This window comes from Phalacrocorax carbo, chromosome 3 (assembly GCF_963921805.1).
Source record: "Phalacrocorax carbo chromosome 3, bPhaCar2.1, whole genome shotgun sequence".
Lineage (NCBI taxonomy): Eukaryota > Metazoa > Chordata > Aves > Suliformes > Phalacrocoracidae > Phalacrocorax > Phalacrocorax carbo.
In genome coordinates this window covers 73560704-73579938 of record NC_087515.1, presented here as the reverse complement: position 1 = coordinate 73579938, position 19235 = coordinate 73560704, and the positions used below count along the sequence as shown (strand labels likewise).

The following is a 19235-nucleotide window of genomic DNA, read 5'->3' as shown; positions in this document are numbered from 1 at the left end:
CTTCATTGTTTTCAGGCAGTGAGGCAAACTTGTCCTGCCACCTTCCAGTTATTGTAAATTGAAGAAGCTCAGTCAAAGCAGATGTATTATATGACATCTTCTCCAGCTTGTCACTTCAGATTCAAAATTCCAGCCAAAAATACAGAAATATAATCTGTCACAATATTTTCTTAATCTGGCCATTAAGAACAGTTCAGATTTTCTTAACATGAGGAATAAGACCAGATATTTTGTAAAACTAAATATGCAATTTTTTTAAAAAAAACCAAGCATCCAATTTTTTTCAGCTCTATATTCATATACATTTTACAGTAATGGTTCTGAGCTACATTATTCTCAACATATTCAAGAACACATATAGGTTTGACAAAATTAATGTTTTGATTAGAGCTGTAGGTTTCTTAGAGCATTCTTTCAAAAGCTGACTCAGATTTTAAAACAGTGTTTTCCTTTATTTAAAGTTCACTGAAAAGGTTTCTATCCAATATCATTAGCAATTTAAAGTATCAAGAGTGATTAATTATTAAAGCACGCTATGCCAAAACATGAAACTCTTACTCAAGTACTGGCAAACCCTCAGCAACACTAAGATTTTTAATTTCATTCACTATCACCAGCTGGTGAGAGTGGGAAAAGAAACAATACTTTCAGCTTTTTACAGATCTAGCTTTTCATATGTGTAACATGAAACAATGCTGTGATATTTCTCGAATACTCTTCTAATCTCTAATATTTTGCATGTTTGTGCATGTTAGAGCCAGCTCTGGTGTCTTTGTTTTTAATAGGGCTTGATAAATTTTTGCTCCATTGCTCGTTGCTGCTTTCCATGGAAGCCTTTCGCATCCACCACTCTTCTGGCACCCATGCATCTCAGTAACACACTTCGTTATGAGCCACCTTCTTTTGTTTGTCTGAACATGCTGCCTACTGATTTGATGTTTCCACCCCTTACAAAGGGTTTTGTTTCCCACTAGGAACAATAAATCCTTGTTCACCTAATCTGTGCATCTCCATATACTATACTGAAAAGTTTTCAAGTCTTCACTACCTTGAGTTCAAGTCTTCTAGTTCTGTGCATGAACTTAGAATCCTATCTCCCATACTACTACATGCCAGTTTAAATTTAGGTAGGTCAGACCCCATTTGCTATTTTAAAGAGCAGTTATCATCTGTCGGGGAATCCTTCTGGATTCATGGAATCACTTGCAGTTTGCCATTGCCGTAGCTACCTCGGGTAACTTGTTAGTGCTGCCGAACAGTCACTCTGGTCACTTGATCTTCCAGCACTGTGAAAAGTGATTTGAGAGCATGGCCTCAGCAGCAACACCTCCCTTCAAGCAGCCAGTAATAAACCCCAAAAATGCTTTTTGGAAATCTAAAGAGACTATAAACTTCCTTGTCTCCATACCAACCAACTTGGAAAAAACAGCAGTTATGCAGCATGACCTCCTCTCACAAATGCTGTGTTGAGTCATTCATCCACATATCTCTTAATGTTGCTATTAATTTAGTTGGGAAAGATGTCGGGCTTCCTTCCAAAATTAAGAACGCATACTGAAATCCAAAATTCCAAGGAAATCCATCAGCAAAAGTGAAGAGAAACAAGACAGGGGAGAAGGAGGGAGAAGATGTTGAAGCTTTTCAATTTAAGTTAACATATTGTTTAAATATATGTACAATTAATTTTCTAGAGCGATATTAATAAACTTACAGTTTACGAATACACATTGGTGTACACCTCAAGACAGTTTTGAATATGAATTTTGGCAAGCTTTAAAAATCTTCATATACATCAATACTCCATATAAGAAACTACAAAAATCAGTTCAAAGTGGGAGGCACAGGATCTTGCTGAATTACAGTACTTTGGCTTTGCAGATTGTGAGTATTTATTAAAAGCCTCTCTTTTCCCCTCCAGAAAAGTTCCTATTTCACTTACAGAGACTAATTATACTATGCCCACAAGTTACAATATTATTAAACTCGCAATACTGCACATAAAATACAGTTACAGATAATTTTAAAAGCCCTTTAGTAACACTCAAGTGCAGAAACCTCTTCCAGAAAACACTCTCCACCAGTGCAGCAATGCTTATTAGTTTTAAAATTAGTACAGCAGGCTTGAAGAGAAATAGCTCCTGGCTGGGGGGGGGGGGGGGGGGGGGCTGTAAAAAAAAAAATTGGCAAAATTGTGATTTTGCCACTTTCTTCCACACTAGGAGGGTAGATGGATAAGGCTCTATTTTAGCAAACATTGTTAACAGTAATCTGAAACTTTAAAGGTTGAAATATTAAAAATTAACAGCACTTACTCAGGGCAGAGTAAGTGCTTTCTACCAGGTATGGGCAGAGAACAATTATTACTCACAGCAGAAGTCATAACAGCTTAGGAGACATGCCTTGTTTTGCTGATGCACAGTGAACACAGATGCATAGTGCAAACAGATGTTTAGCTACTCCAATTTACTTGATAAGTCTAGAAAGTTGTACACTTCATGAAATTAAATTTATGAGAATGCTACAGAGACAACAACTGATGACTTTTAGCTTCTGCTTTTTCAAATAGTTGTTATCGTAACTGAATTATTTGCAGTCAGAGTAAACCAAAACCCACAATAATGTTTGTTACTTGCCAAGACAACATGGTAAATGCTAAAGTGGCAAATAAAAAGGAAATCAAAATATTAAATGGATGTGCTGAAAAGACTGCAATGGCCAGGGCAATGGCCGGGGCAAGTACACGGCTTTGGCTTGGAACAGAAATATTTCAGTTTACATATGTTTCAGCCTTTCTCTACAAGTTGATTATTTTTAATGTGTACATGTGAGAGGAAGCAACTTCTGCTCATAACATTAATATGTGTATGTGGTCTACCAGTCTAAAGACTTCCTTGACTTATCAAATACATGCTTCACACACTGCTCACAGAATACCAGGAAGATCAAGGCAGGTCCTTGTCTTCAAAAGTTGGCTTCATGGCCTGGGTTTAGGTCAAATAAAGTGTCATTTCAAAGTTCGTCAAGAAGTCCTCAGCTACAGAAGAGCTCTACTACTTTTAATTTGTACAAGGTGCTAAAGCAGGATGCTTTTCCTTCTCCCAAGGTCAGAATAGTCCTTGTCACTATCTGTTCACCCAACATCATGCCTAACATTAGTGTCAGTGTAGTTGCCAAATTCATGATGGTATAGCCTAACAGTCACATATATGTGTAATTACACTTCTTAAAAGCTCATCTTACTTTTGTGTTTCAGAGAAACGCATCATGACAGTTGCATCTTGAAGGCATCATTATAGTCCATCTACAAAATGCCTTACGCTAGGAAGGCCTGAAGCTTTCAAAATTCAAAATTAAGCTTACACACCATTTGAAAATAACTCTCCCCTTCTGTGTCAGGAGAGCTATGCTGTCTGTAACCTATACAGCATTAAGCACCAGTGAGCCACAGCATTGGAACATGCTGTTCCCGGCAGTGAGGCAGTTGAAGTCTCTATTCCATAACAGGCACTCCCAATATATGCAAAATGCCATAACTGCACCAATTAATGCATGAGAGGGGAAGTGTTCCAAATTAAACAACTGGCTAATGAAATAAGCTATATCTTACTGCTATTAAGGCAATCAGACACTTGTATTTTGAAAAATTGAGACCTGGAAGCAAGAAGAAAAGATGATCATGGCAAACTGGAGATAGTTATGATTGATGACAGTGAACTGAAGGTCTTTCTTGATTTCTGAAGGTTGTGAGGAGATTCGTGGGACACAGAACTGGAATTAACCTATTGTCAACCAATTTAATTCAGAATTACCTTAAAAATAGTCAACCATTTGCAATTAAAAAAAAATGCAACCACTGCATTTTTTAAAATAAGAACCAGAAACAAAGAAGATAAGGTAACTTGTTTGTCCTTTCACAAGGAAAAAGGGGCTCAACTATGTAAAACAACAACAACAAAAAAACCACAAACAAAACCCACAAAGAAAACCAGATCATCCTTTTATTGCTTTCTGAAAAAGAAGGCATTTGCTGAATTCAGATCAGATCTAATGATCTGTGGACACTATTACAGAATCAAGGATTTGTTTCTGAAAAACAAAACATAGATTATGGATTCAGGAAAGGGTAGATTATGAGACAGAACTGCTTGCAGATATGCTGCCTTTCAGTATTCTGTAAAGCAATTCAGCAAAAAGATCTAATGCTTGTTTTGATTTGCCACCAAGATCAATATGAGTGAAGATGTTTCTAAGGAAATCTCCTCAGCAATAAGATCTCATACTAGATGACCATGATGAGGAAGTGATCTGCATTTAGACTGACTTGGGCTCTTACTCCTTTAAATGCAGTTTTATTTTCAGATTCAACACTTGTCCTGTTTCACACTGAAGAGTGCTTGCAGTGACTTATTCTAATGCAACATCCACAGAACTCCTGCTTAAGAATTTCAGAAGTCAATATACCTGCAGCTTTTTCTGCTATTACATGCAATATCATTAAGAACTTAAACCTCAAATTTTTACACCACTTCTGATTCCAAATGAAACTAGATTAAGCATTTTAATTTTTTGAGACATCAAGTGCCGTTTTGTTGTCCTCCAAGAAAATAAAGAAAACAGAATTGCATTAAGTAGTTGTTAAATATGATATTAAATTGCACAACTATCAGTCATCTGAATGAAGAAAATAAAAAATTTTAGTTTTCAAGAAAAGAGAACAAAACAGAAGCTTGACATCATCCTGAATTTCACCCAAAGTACTTCGGTTTCAAGCACCCAATTCCTGCTTAAAGTCCAATAACTAACTATATAACAATTACCTAGTACCATTTTTGATGTTACCTTGGGTAGACAAGCAGTGCAGCAAGATCAATATAGATGCTGTATTTTCAAAATTATTTTTATAATCACAACTGCTGTCTCTTAGCAACTTCTGAATACAGTTAAGGATTTGATAAGTGCTCTATTTAGGCTGTTTTAGGAACTGTTTCCACTTCAAACTATCTTTTCCAAACATTTGACAGAATAAGTTCCTGTTAAAATCAAAATAATGCATTGATTTTGTCTTAGCTATAGAAATAAGTTCATTTTTCAGCTTTCTGTTTGGAAAACAGAAGCTATTTGAATACAAAGATTGCTGTCAAACAGTTTAGTTCTTAATTTTCCTGCAAAACTGAAGATGATGACAGTTCATCAGACTGCTTTCGCACACTTCCTCAGAACGCTGTTGCTCTTCAGCTGCTATTTATCCAGGCCTGTGTCCTACTTGGACACTGAAAAAAGACTTGGCTCATTCCGCTGGATTTCTGCAGTGTGCCTCTCCTACTAGAACTTTTCAGCCCCATATTTGTTCTACACTGATAACAACTTGGGCGTTATTTAAGCACATCCTGCGCAACATTTAGATGTGCAAATAACAGTCATATTCATTAAAGAGAAAGTCTGATAAGGCAGCCTGACTGATACAGATTAACAAGGTTTTTTTTAAGGAATGGAAATAAATTCCTGGGAACTGTAGACAGCTTCAGCTACCTCCTTGACTGTAGACAGTACCTTCTGTCCCTTGTACAGGATTTATTCCTCCCCCCCGCCACCACCCACCGCCTTATAGTTTTTGTTTCCTGCTTATTGAATGTGGCATCAATGAGTTCCACTTCATAGGAAAAGTTTAGGCAGGGCAATATTTAATGCAACAAAACTACATCTTCATCATGCAGCAATGACATGCTTCATTTATTCTCATTCAGAATAGAATCTATAAAAGTCATAGAAAGCATCACCTTCATTTACTGTTACTTTTTATACATAAGCAAGAAACACCACACTGCATGACAGAGAGTAGAAAGAACAGGTTTATCACCTATAAGCTTTTCAGCTGATTTACTGTTTTATGTTAACGTCACTAAGCACAAAAATACACTCTACTCACCAAATAAATTGCTTGAATGTCCTTGCTTAGATATGGGTTTCAGTTCATTTAATCCCCATGCGTACCGCTTATAATTATCCCAGGCATGTTTCATCATCTGTAGGGAAACGAAAGCAGGATTATAATGTTGATTTAGCAAGAAGCCACAGCAAATACTGACTTGAGAATACTAAACATATTTAATTCAATGCTTAATTAAATTCATGCTGTATGCATTAGAACTATGAAATACTCAGTACAGAATAACAGTGGTGCTGTTTTCCGGGTGGCAGTGGGATGGTTTCCTAAGAAATCCATGTCTGTCCCATCCACCTCTACCGTTATCTGCACGCTTATGATCAAGACACTCAAAAATTATTTATTTTTAGGAAGAAAATTTGTTACATATTATTGTGTATATATACAATGATATACTGATATATAGATATATATATATCAGTTATTTCCCTTAAGCCTATACCTCAAACTGAGGGAACTAGACATTTTTAAAGAAGTTTTTTTCTCCTAGAGCAGGAACTTTTAAGGTCAAAATTAAGTTCACAGTAGTTTTCAGATTTTGGCATAAAACTAGCTGGTTCAAACTGTCTATGGCTATTAACAGAAGACGGAAGCTAAAGTGGGCAGGCAGAACACCTAGGAGAGATTTTCAGGTTATTATGATATAATCCTTTATGACTATAAATGCTACTGTAAACATCTGTAGCTATTTTCACATGTCATTTTGCACAAAGAGCCAAAAACATTTACAACTAAACGTATCATTATAAAAACATGTTTTGCATAAAGAGGTGCACCACAAATAAATACTACTTTGGGAAACTGTCTTGGGGAACCCAGCACAGCAGCTCTGGGCTAAGAGCAGAGGACATCCACATCAGAAGCCAGGACAGCGGATTGACTAAAGGACCCTTCATGCTGTCTACCACCACAATCAGCCAGACCTAGCCCAAAATGTCCTTTCTGGGGGTGGTCCAGGTGCACGGCCAGGAGCCCACCTGTCCCTCCCCAAGCATGCAGCAAGGACAACGCACACAGCTCTGCAGGCCTGGTGAAGAACCACTGCTACTGCAGCAGGCCCAACACCTCCCTTTACCAACCACCACATTTAATGCCTGCTCAGGAACAGTACTATTTTAAGGGCCACCACAAGCAGCTTGACTTTATGTAACAGAAGGAAAGATTTTGCCTTCACATTGTTCCTCCTCCCCTCTTCCAGAAGGCAGAGCAGTGCTGGGAATGCCAAAGGTCATCTTCTAGACAAAAAAGTGACAATTTCAGACCTTTTCAAAGATACTGCTTCAGGCTGCCAGCTGACACACTGCTCTGCCCTTGCTTTCAGACCTCTTCTTGAGGCCATGTGTGTCAAGGATAATTCTGTTTAATAACAGTTATAAACCTAAATTTAAAAGCAACAGCCTTGGGACTCGGTAACAATAGTAAACCTGTACTTTCTTTTTCCTTTGCTCAAATCACATAATTTCTCTATGCCAACTAGAAATCTGCATAAATGACAACAGATTTTCTGGAGTACTGCTACACTTGTAAGAATATGTGCTTCTTTGCTATATACACAAGCACGATCGCGCATCTGTCCTGCAGGAAAATTCAGGGATGTTAATTTACTCTAGAGCCCTTACAGGTCCAGCTTCACGCATGCAAAATTTGGTATCTGCATTTAATACATGACCATTTTCAACCACAGGGTTAGCTTGGTGTCAGATCTCAGCTGAAAAGCAGTGAGTAAGAGGCTGTGTGGAAATGCCCTTTGGCCACAGATGGCAGTGACATGCTGGATGGCAGGAGCAGTGTCCCTTGATCAACTTCATTGTGAAATGGCTTAGGAGCTCCCCAAGGACAGGGAGGGTATTTTGTACAGGACTGGTAAGAGGCAGCTAAGTGGTAGACATCATGTCTATGGGGCATTCCCAATCCCTGGCTACAGGGATCAAGATCATATGAAACCAATCATTTGGCCACAGCATATTTTCTAATTTACCAATTGAAGGTTTCCAGTAATTTTGTGTATTATACAAGAAAGATTTATTCTGTCCTGTGGTCATGTGTCAGACCTGTGCAAGCTCAGCTTTAGATACAAGTTCAGCAGGCTAAATCCTGCCCTGCACTGAACCTGACATTTGCTATGTTTTGTCAAACTTATTTTCTCATAAAATCACATCAGAATCTTTTAATTTATTTAATCTTAACCTGGGAACACCACACAGAAGGGATTTTTTTTTTTTAAATCACAGTTGTAATTAAGTGGTCTGAATCAAAGTGCCTAAAGATGTGGTAGTATAACAAAATTAAAATTGCTCAAGCCAGTACTGCCATGGCCCTTCCCTTTTCCCCTCCTTGTTCTCCTAGCACATCCCTACTCCTTCTCTTGCATAAGAGATGCAGTACTCATCTACCTCTGCTCCAAGTCAGTTCAGGAAACAAACTCTTGCAAGTAAAATTTTTGTTTTGAGGATCATTTTTGTCCTGCCTTATTCCCCAAGTCAGATTGCCATGAGTATCAGAGTTACCAAGTAGAAAAGGCAGAAAGACAGCTCCAAACCCAGATCACTTCAATCAAACAGTCACAAAGTGCACAGCGCTACAAGATGTCCCATCTATACTCAGTTGCCTTTAGGTTTTTTCCAACTGATTGACATTTTCATCATATTAACGTCGTAAATGCATGTGCGTGTTCTTAACTTCTGTTAAGAACCACCACTCCAATTACCTTATTGTTAGTCAGCCCCTAGATAGTAAGACAGGAAGCTAACCCACACACTAGACACTACCTTCCAATAATAATTATGTTAATAAACAACTCTTGTTTGTTTGTTTGTTTTCCAAAACGTTCTCCCATTTTGCTGAGTCTAACTACTCAGGAACATTTGTCTAACTGCTTCTTGGGAAATATTAATGCATGAATCAAAAAAGCCAAGCAGACAAAACCAGTAAAGGGGGGGGGGGGAGGGGGGGAACCACCCCAAAAAACCCAAACCACCAAAATATTAAGAAATATTTCAGTGAGAAAAAAAAACCCACTAGAATCTACTGAGCATGAGATTTAATTAATCTGTTCAGGCTAATCAAAGCTTTAAATTAAAACTTTTCCAGAAAGTCTAGATTTAGAAAAAACACCAGGCTTAATAAGTAAGTTTCTTCCCAAGGAAATGCACCCTTGGAACATCCTTGCTTTAGGAATTTGGAAGCTTATGGACATAACACCGAAAGCAAAATGCAACTCCAAAAGCAGTCAGCGAGCCCTCTAGTGTTTCAAAAGGACAGGAGCTATTCCAAGTAGACACAAACATGAATGGCTATTTAGCAAAGTTACTAGGAGTCAGTGTTACTGTACTTACTATGCAAATATCCGATAGACATGGTAGGCTGAAAACCACACCTTAATCAACACTGCCTGCTGGAGAAGTGAGTTTGTGCTTCTAAACTAACAAGAAGTCTCAATTTCTAGAATTCAATGCATCAGAAGTACTCTACATGCTTTTCCCCCTGTGGAAATTACAAACTGTATTAAGTTTCCCACTAAATGAAATTCTTATTTGTTAATAGCTTTATTTTCTACATAAAAGTAAAAAAGTTCTAAAATATTGAGTATCAGTTTGATTAGACCCAGCCCACTGCTAATTAAGCCTTTGCTCAGGTGAAACTCCTAGCGCTGGTAATTCAAGAATGAATTTTAGCAGTGTTTTGGAGAAATCCACCTATCTTTGCAGTCTTCACCTTTCTGTTTGCATGAGACATCCCCAAGTCAGTATGTCCAGATTTTTTTAATTCACAAAGGCCCTTCTGACCACGTCTCTAACTACTTGTACAATGCTGATCGCTTGAAATGTCTAAATAAAGATCACAGTTACTGAGAACATCTGTATTTCAGCAAAACATTATGGATCCTGTTAAAAAGAGAAATTCCTAATGATGAAATTCTAATAGCTTTTGACCAGATGATTCCAGATACTCTCAAATTCCTCTACAGTGTAACTAATAAAATTATTTCATCCGACTACTTTCAAATAATTCCTTATTAGTACTCCAATATGTCAGTAGTCAAGAGTTTCATTTGCATAGATGCATTCCTCAGTTGTTCTAGTTTTACTAAGATATATTTATTGAACCTCAAACTCTAGAAGAGCCTGACAGATCACTGGGAAGCCCTGTGTCTACATTAGCAAAGTCTGTTTCCAAAAGAGCTCTACCTCAGGTCCGTCTCAATCAGAAGCAGCAGTCGAAGGCTTGACTAGCTAGCACTGTCTCACTAGTAAGCTGGCTGTTTTTACATCTTTAGGAAAAAAATGGGGCACTGATTTTTTCTTAGGAAGTCAGAAAATGCCAAAATACTATCCCCACCTCTGTTGAAGAATAACAAAGTGTACTATTGTAATTGATATCAGCAAAGTCACTTAGGAAAAAAAGGTGAATCTCTGACATTATGCACAAGACGACCTGCACATTTCTTTCTCAAGGAAGCATTTTGAAATACAATTTTAAAATCCTTCTCAGCCCACTGAACATGGGGAAGAAAAAAAAAAATCAGATTAGTTCTCCAGAAGCAGAAACAAAGACCTTTTCTACAGCTATAACGCTGGCCCACCAAAATATGATAATGCAGCTCCTATTCATTGGTATTTAAGTTACTGCCATCTTCCAAAGCACTCTAACACAAAGTCTACAGAGGACACATGAGCCACTTGGAATGTGCAAAATACAGTTCTATTCAAATAGGAGTCCGCAAGAGTTCAGGCACGAGATGTTGCCAGAAAACATGAGCGATGCTGAATCAGCACAGTAATAGTGGTATTTCGATTCAAACTCCTGCAGTACCAGGTGGTGTGAAAACAGTAAGAACTTAATAAGGTTTGTTTTTAGCAGTTACATACAAGCTGGGGAGATGTCAAAGAGGACATCGGGAAAAGAATTCAAGCACCTTCTAGAACTGGGATATTAAAGGAAAAAAAAACTTTCATTGCATGAAATAGTACCATCCTGACCTTGAACAGAGCCATTTAAGCCATGCCAAGACAAGGAAGGCAGACAGAAGACTAAGGTACTGGAATCACAAGAAATGAAGAGACAAGTTAGAAAACCCAAAACTCTGAAGAAAACATAACAGTTTGCTTGTGTAAACATTAATGAACTCTCATTGCTAGATTAAATAATCTCCTTTCTCAGTTTACACTGAAGTTTTTACACATTTAAGTTATTCTCACCTTTTAAACATCTCCTTACCAGAACTACATGTTCACTCGCACTAGTCCCCTGAATCTTCTCTCCTTTCTGTTTCTTTCACAGGATCAGCAAGGGAAATGAAAGAAGGCCGTAGAATTAGTAAGAAACCTCTATACATGCTCCACTTAAACTTTTTCTCCTGTACAAATCAATTTGCATGATTGATGACTGTACTGGTCTGGCTGGGATGGAGACAGCATCCTTCGCAGCAGCCCATATGGTGTTTTGAATTTGTGGCTAAAATAACCTTGATACCACTGCAATGATTTGGCTATTGCTGAACAGTGCTTGTACAACACCAAGGCTTTCTCTTTTTCCAACCCGTGCCCCTTTCCTACTCCCCCTGACAAGTAGGATGGCAGGGGTGGCCAAGATGTTGGGAGGGCACACAGCTGGGATGGCTGACCCCAGCTGGCCAAAGGAATATTGCCTACCATGTAACATCATGTTCAGCAATAGAAACTGAGGCAGAGGAAGAAAAAGGAGGGGTTTTCCAAGGCAGCCACTGCTCAGAGAATGGGCGTCAGTCTGCTTGTGGGAGGTGGTGAGTGATTGCCTTTGCATCACTTGTCCCTGTCCCCCTCCTTCCTTCAGCTAACATATGGTCTTTATCTCAACCCAGTTTTCTCACTTTTTTCTTCCTGTTCTTTCCTCCAGCCCACCTGGTTGGGCCAACAGCTGTCTGGGTGCTTGGCTGCTGGCCAGGGTGAACCCACCACAGTGTCACTTATACAGTATCTCCAGTGCAGAAAACTTTGTGACCACAACACAGCCCCCCAGCTGGTTTTTCCGCTCTGATGACAATACTACATTAACCACTAGTAGAAACTCAAGCTTTAGAAAGCCCTACTCAAGCTTTAGAAAGCCCTACTTCCTTACTTTCAATTCCCATTACTGTTAACGAACAACTGAACCTAAATGAGACTCGGTGAATCAGAATCACATAAGGGTTGAGGCTGGAAGGGACTCTGGAAGTCATCTTGCCCAACACCTGCTGAAAGACGTATTCTCAACTGTTTTCACAGTTCCCGAGTACCAGCCAAAGTGCAGTACAGCTGAAAAACTTCACAATCATGGCACAAATCTGTTACTAGTAAACGTATCAGTACCTTTGAAGGTCCTGCCACCAATCAGGATTTCTCTGTGAAAAACTGTTTGATCTCCTTCAACTGATTCACTATCAATTTTCATAAAATCATGCTGCGTATATAAAAGCTCTGTTTAATATTCTCTTACAGAATCTACTGATTATCACAGTGAGTAATTTTTGGCAATATGCATTCTGTCTTTTTTACTTTAGTTATAACAAGTATTACATTTGTGTTTCATCATCTTCATAATGGTATTTAGTGTAACATTGCACTTCTAAAGATATATAAGTTAACTGAGTTTATTGATCTTATCTTGAATAGTTTGCATCTTGGAAACATGAAATAATAGGTGAATTTTTCTCTAGATCTCCATACATAACACTTTTCTTAGTATTATGAAGCACAACTACATTGTAAGATTTGACAACTTCCCTTGTTTCAGAGCATGATCTTTGTTACTTTTGTCATTATTCACTATTATTGCTTTGGTAGTACTTCAAACCTTTTATTTCAATATTTTCTTCCAGTTCTATATGTAATCATAACGCATTCCAATGCCTTTTCCATCTGGAAGTGTTTCGATCACTAGTAACTGCCTTGAATTGCCTTTAAAAAATAAATTGTATTTTAAAAGTAATTTTTACTGGTATTTGCAGCTTTTTACCCTATTCAGACTTGCTCTGTAGGGGAATTTTTAGGTAAAGATGCAGGGTGTTCTACTGCAGTTACTTCTTTGCTAATTAGCTCATAACCTTATCTAAGGAGAAACGCAGATGTGATTAAGAGTGATACGTCTGCTTCTCTTTTGTCCAGTTACACTGTCTGCTGTTATGCTAGCCTGCTGATGACACTAGTTTTAAGCAACTTTCCATAAAACAAAAACTCAGATTTAACTTCCAGACTGAAGACTAAGATTCACTAGAAAACAAGATAAAACTGGTTTATATTCAGATCAGGTTTTCTGTAGATAGCATTGTGCCTGGAGTTTGATTTCAAATTAAAAATTAGTAATTACAGTTGACAGAATTTTATTATAAGCTCTTAATCTTTAGTTACTATTTCTTATTCCAGAAACAAATATGTAAGAAAAAAGAAAACTCAAATACGCAGATAAGGTTCATCTCATTGGATACTGTTTACTTTTTTCCCTTGAATCTGACAGAAGATACAAATGACAACATACTCCCTTTCTCTACTGGCAACAGAAATTTATTTTTCTCCATCAAGACACATAAAATAAATCCTGTCACTATAAACATTCTTTTATATATATATATAAATATAAATAAATGTATGTATATAAAACCACTTATCTGTCAGCAGGAAGATTATTGCAAATCAGGAGCTTGACAGATTTCTGGTGTTTACAACCTCATTTCCTAATGGCATCATCCTGAGTTAAAAGCCAGATACGCACTGTCAATGTTTGTTTAACAGCCACTGCCAAAGTGTCACAGTTTCTAATTTAGCAGGTGGATGACAACCATGCTCTGAAGCACACACAGGCTGGAGGAGTTCCTGCTTTCTGACGGGACTTCCATTTAGCCAAGTAAACCCCCAATGGAGACTTCTGTATTTGTTAATGGGTCAGTAACAACGATTCCCAGTTGCTGTTTTCCACTAAGCAGCAGCTAGAGATTTTGGGAACATTTAGGCACATGCCATTTAGCTCACAGCTTCGTTTTGTATTGTGATAGGAACAAAGAACTCTGAAAAACTCAGATGTTCATCCGAGTCTGCTACCCACAGCGCAGGGCATTGCTGCAAACCAAGTGGGGGAAATACCTACAACAATTAAAATTACAATAGAGCTAAGGTAGCCAAACTGATTTACAGGACTCTCCATTCATATTAAACATGCACATTGTATCACAAAGTATTTTATTTGGTTCTGTATTTAACGCTCTGTATTAAAGGAAGATGTGAGCAAACTCCTGCTACTCCTTTAGCATTTCAGGATCCTACAAATAATTCATTTCTTGCCCTCAAAAACAAATTAAAATAAAAAATCTAATATCTGCATATAAAAGAGGGAACTAAGAGGGAAAATAAAAACATTAAGGACTATTCTAAGGATTAATTCATCATTTGTATTGCAAAGCACTTCAAAATCCTCAATGGAAAGCCTGACAGAAATGCTAAGTATTATTCCCACATGTGTTATGTTAAGTTACAGATAAGCTTCTATTCTTATATTTTTCTACCCCTCACAGTAGCTTGTAAGCCTCTTTAGTAGTGTATTAAACTATCCAACTAATATTCATCATATGCTGTTCTGGGCATCATTTGTTAACCAGGGACAGACGTTGCACAGTGCTTCATTCTGTTACACATTTTAAAAGGAATAAATTATCCTATTAATTCTGTAACGAGAATTCTAATTAAAAGGTAACTAAAGAGAACAGGAAATTTGCATGTAAGGTATTTTCTACACTTATTCTATTACTGCATATTTTACTTAATGCACAAGCACACCAGAAAAATGAGACTATTTCATGTAAGAAATAATTAATAAGAACAGCAGCCCTGATGCTTTGATATGTCTGCACAAAAAAAAGAGTTCATTTGAAAACGATTGTATGACATACCAAACTACTCAATGATAACAGGCTACATTTTACTCATTTGTCAGGCATACCTCTCTTTGCTGAACAGTAAAGTACTTCTAAAATTATTAATTTACTGAAAAACTGGAGACACCAGAGTGCTTTACAGTTAGTGCCTGAGAGCTGGGCCATAGCGCTTTAACTATTGCAGTTCGTTTTAGTAGAAGTCACAGGGTGATAAGGCAGAGGAACTTGAAGCAAGACCAGAGTTCACCTCCATTCTCCAAATACTAATATCACTTGGTACATGCCGACATCTACAGCCTCCTTCTTACCTGGCCATCCCAACACCACGGGTATAAGAAAAACAAACTATTTGATGCAGCACAGAGGCATTCTAGCTGAGACCCTTCCCTTCACTAAACAAAAACTAGGAAGGCAAGAGCAATGTATAACCCTTTCAGCAAAGCGCGCTGACCTTGCACTTTCTGAAGCCAAAGGTCCGGCTAATTTCAGCCAAATGAGATTATCAGTTTTGGGGAAAGAAAAAAAATGTGTGGTTTAAAAGCCTTGCCCATATAGTTACCCAAACCTAACATAACAGTGTTCATTCCACCTTAAACCATCCAGAGTAGAACAGTTTTAGCTCAGTCTTGGATCCGTTCACTGAACTTCAGCTGTCTTTCAACCAATGAATAGAAAGCAAGATAGATATGCAAGAAACCGCCATTTCCCTTTAAAACTGAGGGAATTGGATTACGTATTTGTTTCCCCCCTCAGGTATGCTAGGATTTGAGTATGTTATGTAATAATTTTAAGAGTTCTTCCCAAAAACATCTGCCTTGGAAGCATCAGTTAAGATGCTGTCAAACAACTTTAGCCTCCAGCTCTCAGTTACTAGTGGAGGAACCAACCCCACGTTCTCAGTAACTACACCAGTGGAAAAAGAAATTAAAATATAGCATTGAAGTGTAGCATTATGAAATTGAGCATAGATGACATTAATGTTGAAGATGCTCTATTTTCAACTTGCTTCAGTTGCCATTTACACCAGTATACGTACACAAGATGGAAATCTTAAATGAACCGTCCAAGCCATCCAGTTACAAACAAAAGAACAGTCTAAAGAATAAGCCATGCAGCCCCTAGCTTACAACTTAGCAACTGTTACCAAGATCTGCATTTCAGAAAAAAATTGAAGCCTACAGCTTGTCACTCAAACCACTGTATTCCTCCAAAGCTAAGTCCTCTTCAAACACATGAAAAAAAAAGTCAGATGGACTCTAACAGATACACTAGTAATAAGAAAATAATTTTTCAGTCTAAGAGGTAGATGATGTTTCTTCAGACAATCTATGATTTTAGTAGCTTGGATTTTTTTTTTTTAAATCTCTGATGGACAAATCAGTGATGCTCCAATGTTTGGTTTCTTCTCAAGGGGAGTTGCTGATGTCTAATTTTTAGCATTAATCACACAGGATTTTGTGTTAGTGAAACATCCATTAAAAGAAAAACATATCACATCATAAGGTAATGTGCAAGAACTCAAGTCATTGTTCATTACTGACAATAACCAGAAAGAAAGCTGAAGTATTTTCATTTAAAGCAGAAAAGCATTGCAGAGTTGTATAAAAAACTAATTCATTTCTTTGATTTTATGCAGAATTAGTAGCAGCCTCTGAAGCTCATGCATAATTTGACTAATGTCATAAGAGGGAAAGAAAAAAGAAAGCAATTTGTGGAAATACTACTCTTATGAAGAATAGTGGTATACATAGGCTCATCCCACTCAGTGTCATTTTTTCCCCCCAGTCTACTTATGACTTGCTACAGTTTTCAAGAACTCCCAGGCTGAATGGTGTTAACAGCTAGGCTCCTGCAACTGCATGATACAATCATGCTTTTGTTCTCTAATTTTTCCTACTGTTCTTTAAACAGTTATTTGATAAGGTTTGTTTCTAATTGGACTATAAATTATTCATGGCATGGACTGTATCTCCTAGTTGTTCGTTAGGTACCTGGCACTGCATAGCCATGCTGCTACTCAAGTTCCCAATCTCAGCAGGGGTAATGCAAATAAAAAAATAAGCACAGTGCTCTACAGTACAACACATCCAGATGAAGTGATTAACATCAAGGTGATTCAAGTTGCAGTTTCAGAGCACAATTAAAATCCACAAGAAGGAAGTAAGATGGATTTAAAGAACCTGTTTATTTTTCTTTCCCACATTTTGAACTCACAATCTCCCCACCCATACTTATAAGTTTTACTCTGCCACTGAAGTCATAAGTAACAAAGTTTGGTCCACCCCATTACATGGGAAGTGTCCAGGCCTATCCAGGATGTCTTTCAAAACAAAAACCAAACAGGAACAACAACCAAAAAAACAACCACCACCCACCAGGAATTTCTCTCCCTTGCAGAACGAGTCTACATTCATCCCACAGTCCTGCTTCCCTACCAGGGCACATATCAGAAATTGGGAGGGATGAGATCTGTGCTGGTAAGAAGTTTTAGTTCTGATAGAAATGCCTGACTGGCACTGAAAGTCAAAATTTCAGGTGGAATTTATACGTACAATTTTTCTTTAATTGTATTTTCTTCTATTTAATTGCATTCTTTTGAAGCAATGATTTTTAAACATTTTTTTTTCATAGTAGTTTTTTTCTTAAGGAAAAAAATTAAACAGTGAGGCACGACTTATCAGTAGGTTTGGGACTATCACCAACCTAGTTAAGTAGCTAATAACGGTAAGTAAAAACACAAACCAGTTACAAAAACTATTAGGTAACATTTAATGAGAAACTTACTAAGCCTGGAGTTGTCACTGAATTCACAAAGTGTAGGGCAGCTACAGAAAGGGCAGCTTTCCAAAATACTGCGTACTGGCAATTAATGCTTTCCCCATCCTCAGGCCATCAGGTTTTGACAAGAGGCCAGACCGGACCATATCAAATCCTTATCCATGTGCCACTAATTGCCATCTGTGTTTTTCTCCTCCTCCCCTGCCCCAGAGGAGTTCTTCCTTTCCACTCCCCTCTCCAGCATCCAGTTAAAGAAGCTGAAGTACTCCACTGCTAAAGCTCATTATTGTGGCCATGATGAAACGGCACTTTCAGAAGCCAGACAGCCTGTTCACTGAAAAGTATTTACTTAGATTAATCTGGTACACAGTTGCTGCATGGATCAAGGGCTAAGTCCGCATCATTACTGCTGCCCTCAGAGAAGCATCTTTGGCCTAGTAGCCAGAAATTAGAGCAAAAAGATTGGACTATTTCCAAACAGCTGAAGACCAGTTACACAGAGGTCAAACGCAGATGATAATAATTTATAACTTCTCCCCCCAACTCAATGATAACATCTTTATCAGTGACCTGGAGGATGTGATGCAGTGTAACTTCATCAAGTTCACAGGTGACACCAAATTGGGGTGGGGAAGGGAAATTCCACCTGGGAGTTGGGGCTGCCATTCTCAGGGGCCAAGACAGGCTGGAGGAACAGGCCAATGGGAACTTAATGAAGTTCAGCGGGGACAAACGCAAAGTCCGTAATCCCTGGCAATGAATGGTACAGGCTGGGGAGGGCTGGGCTGGGGAGCAGCTCTGCAGGGGAGGCTCTGGGACTCTGGTGCACAGGGAGCTGTGCACGTGCCAGCAGCACACAGTCAGCCCAACCACAGCCCATCAAGGAATGGGATTATCCCCCTGTTCTCAGTGCTCAGGAGACCAAGTCTAGATACTGTGTCCGGTTCTGGGCTCCCTATATAGGAAAGATATCAATAAACTGGTGTGAGTCTTTGCTGGGGCCCCTAAGCTGGTCATGGCTGGTGCAGTTGCCCTGCGAGGAGAGGCTGAAGGATGGGGCTGGCTCAGCCTGGGGAGAAACAGCTCTGGGAGGGCTGACAGCAGCCCCTGGTACCTGCAGGGAGGTAGTTGAGAAGAGAGAGCCAAAGAGACAAGGGGCATCCGCTGAGCCAAGCAAGAGAGGTTCAGGCTGGACCTGAAGAAAAGGCTTTTGCCCTGGGGCCAGGGGCCCAGAGGGGCAGGCTGCCCAGGGAGGCTGTGTCGGTTCTGTCTGGGGGGTTTCTAGATTGGATGAGGCACAGCCCTGAGCAGCCCAGTCTGACCTTGGCACTGAGCCTGCTGCTGCAGGACTGGACCAGGGACCTCCTCAGACCTCCAGACCGAATTATCCTGCAATCCCATTAAATGCAGTATGGTTTGCACACGTTTACCTAAATTTTACAGAGCAAACAAGTTGACCTGCTTCTCCCCACTGACAACAAAGACACAACTCAAATTCCAGCACAAGATACTGGCTGTTTAAAATATTCCAGGTTAGAATTATGAGTTTTTAAAGGGTTTTCCCAGCCTTCAGAAATATTTCAAGGTATTTTCTGTATTGAATAAACTAATTTAGCTATGCAAAACACTGCC

At 38.7% G+C, this 19235-nt stretch overlaps 1 protein-coding gene across 1 annotated transcript in view; it reads right to left on the bottom strand.

Moving 5' to 3' along the window:
- MAN1A1 (mannosidase alpha class 1A member 1) overlaps positions 1–19235 on the bottom strand; it is a 157312-nt gene that overhangs the window by 111161 nt on the left and 26916 nt on the right. The window contains exon 2 of the mRNA XM_064447387.1: positions 5927–6023. Within this exon, the coding sequence (XP_064303457.1) occupies positions 5927–6023 (97 nt within the window). The remainder of the gene's footprint in view (positions 1–5926; positions 6024–19235) is intronic.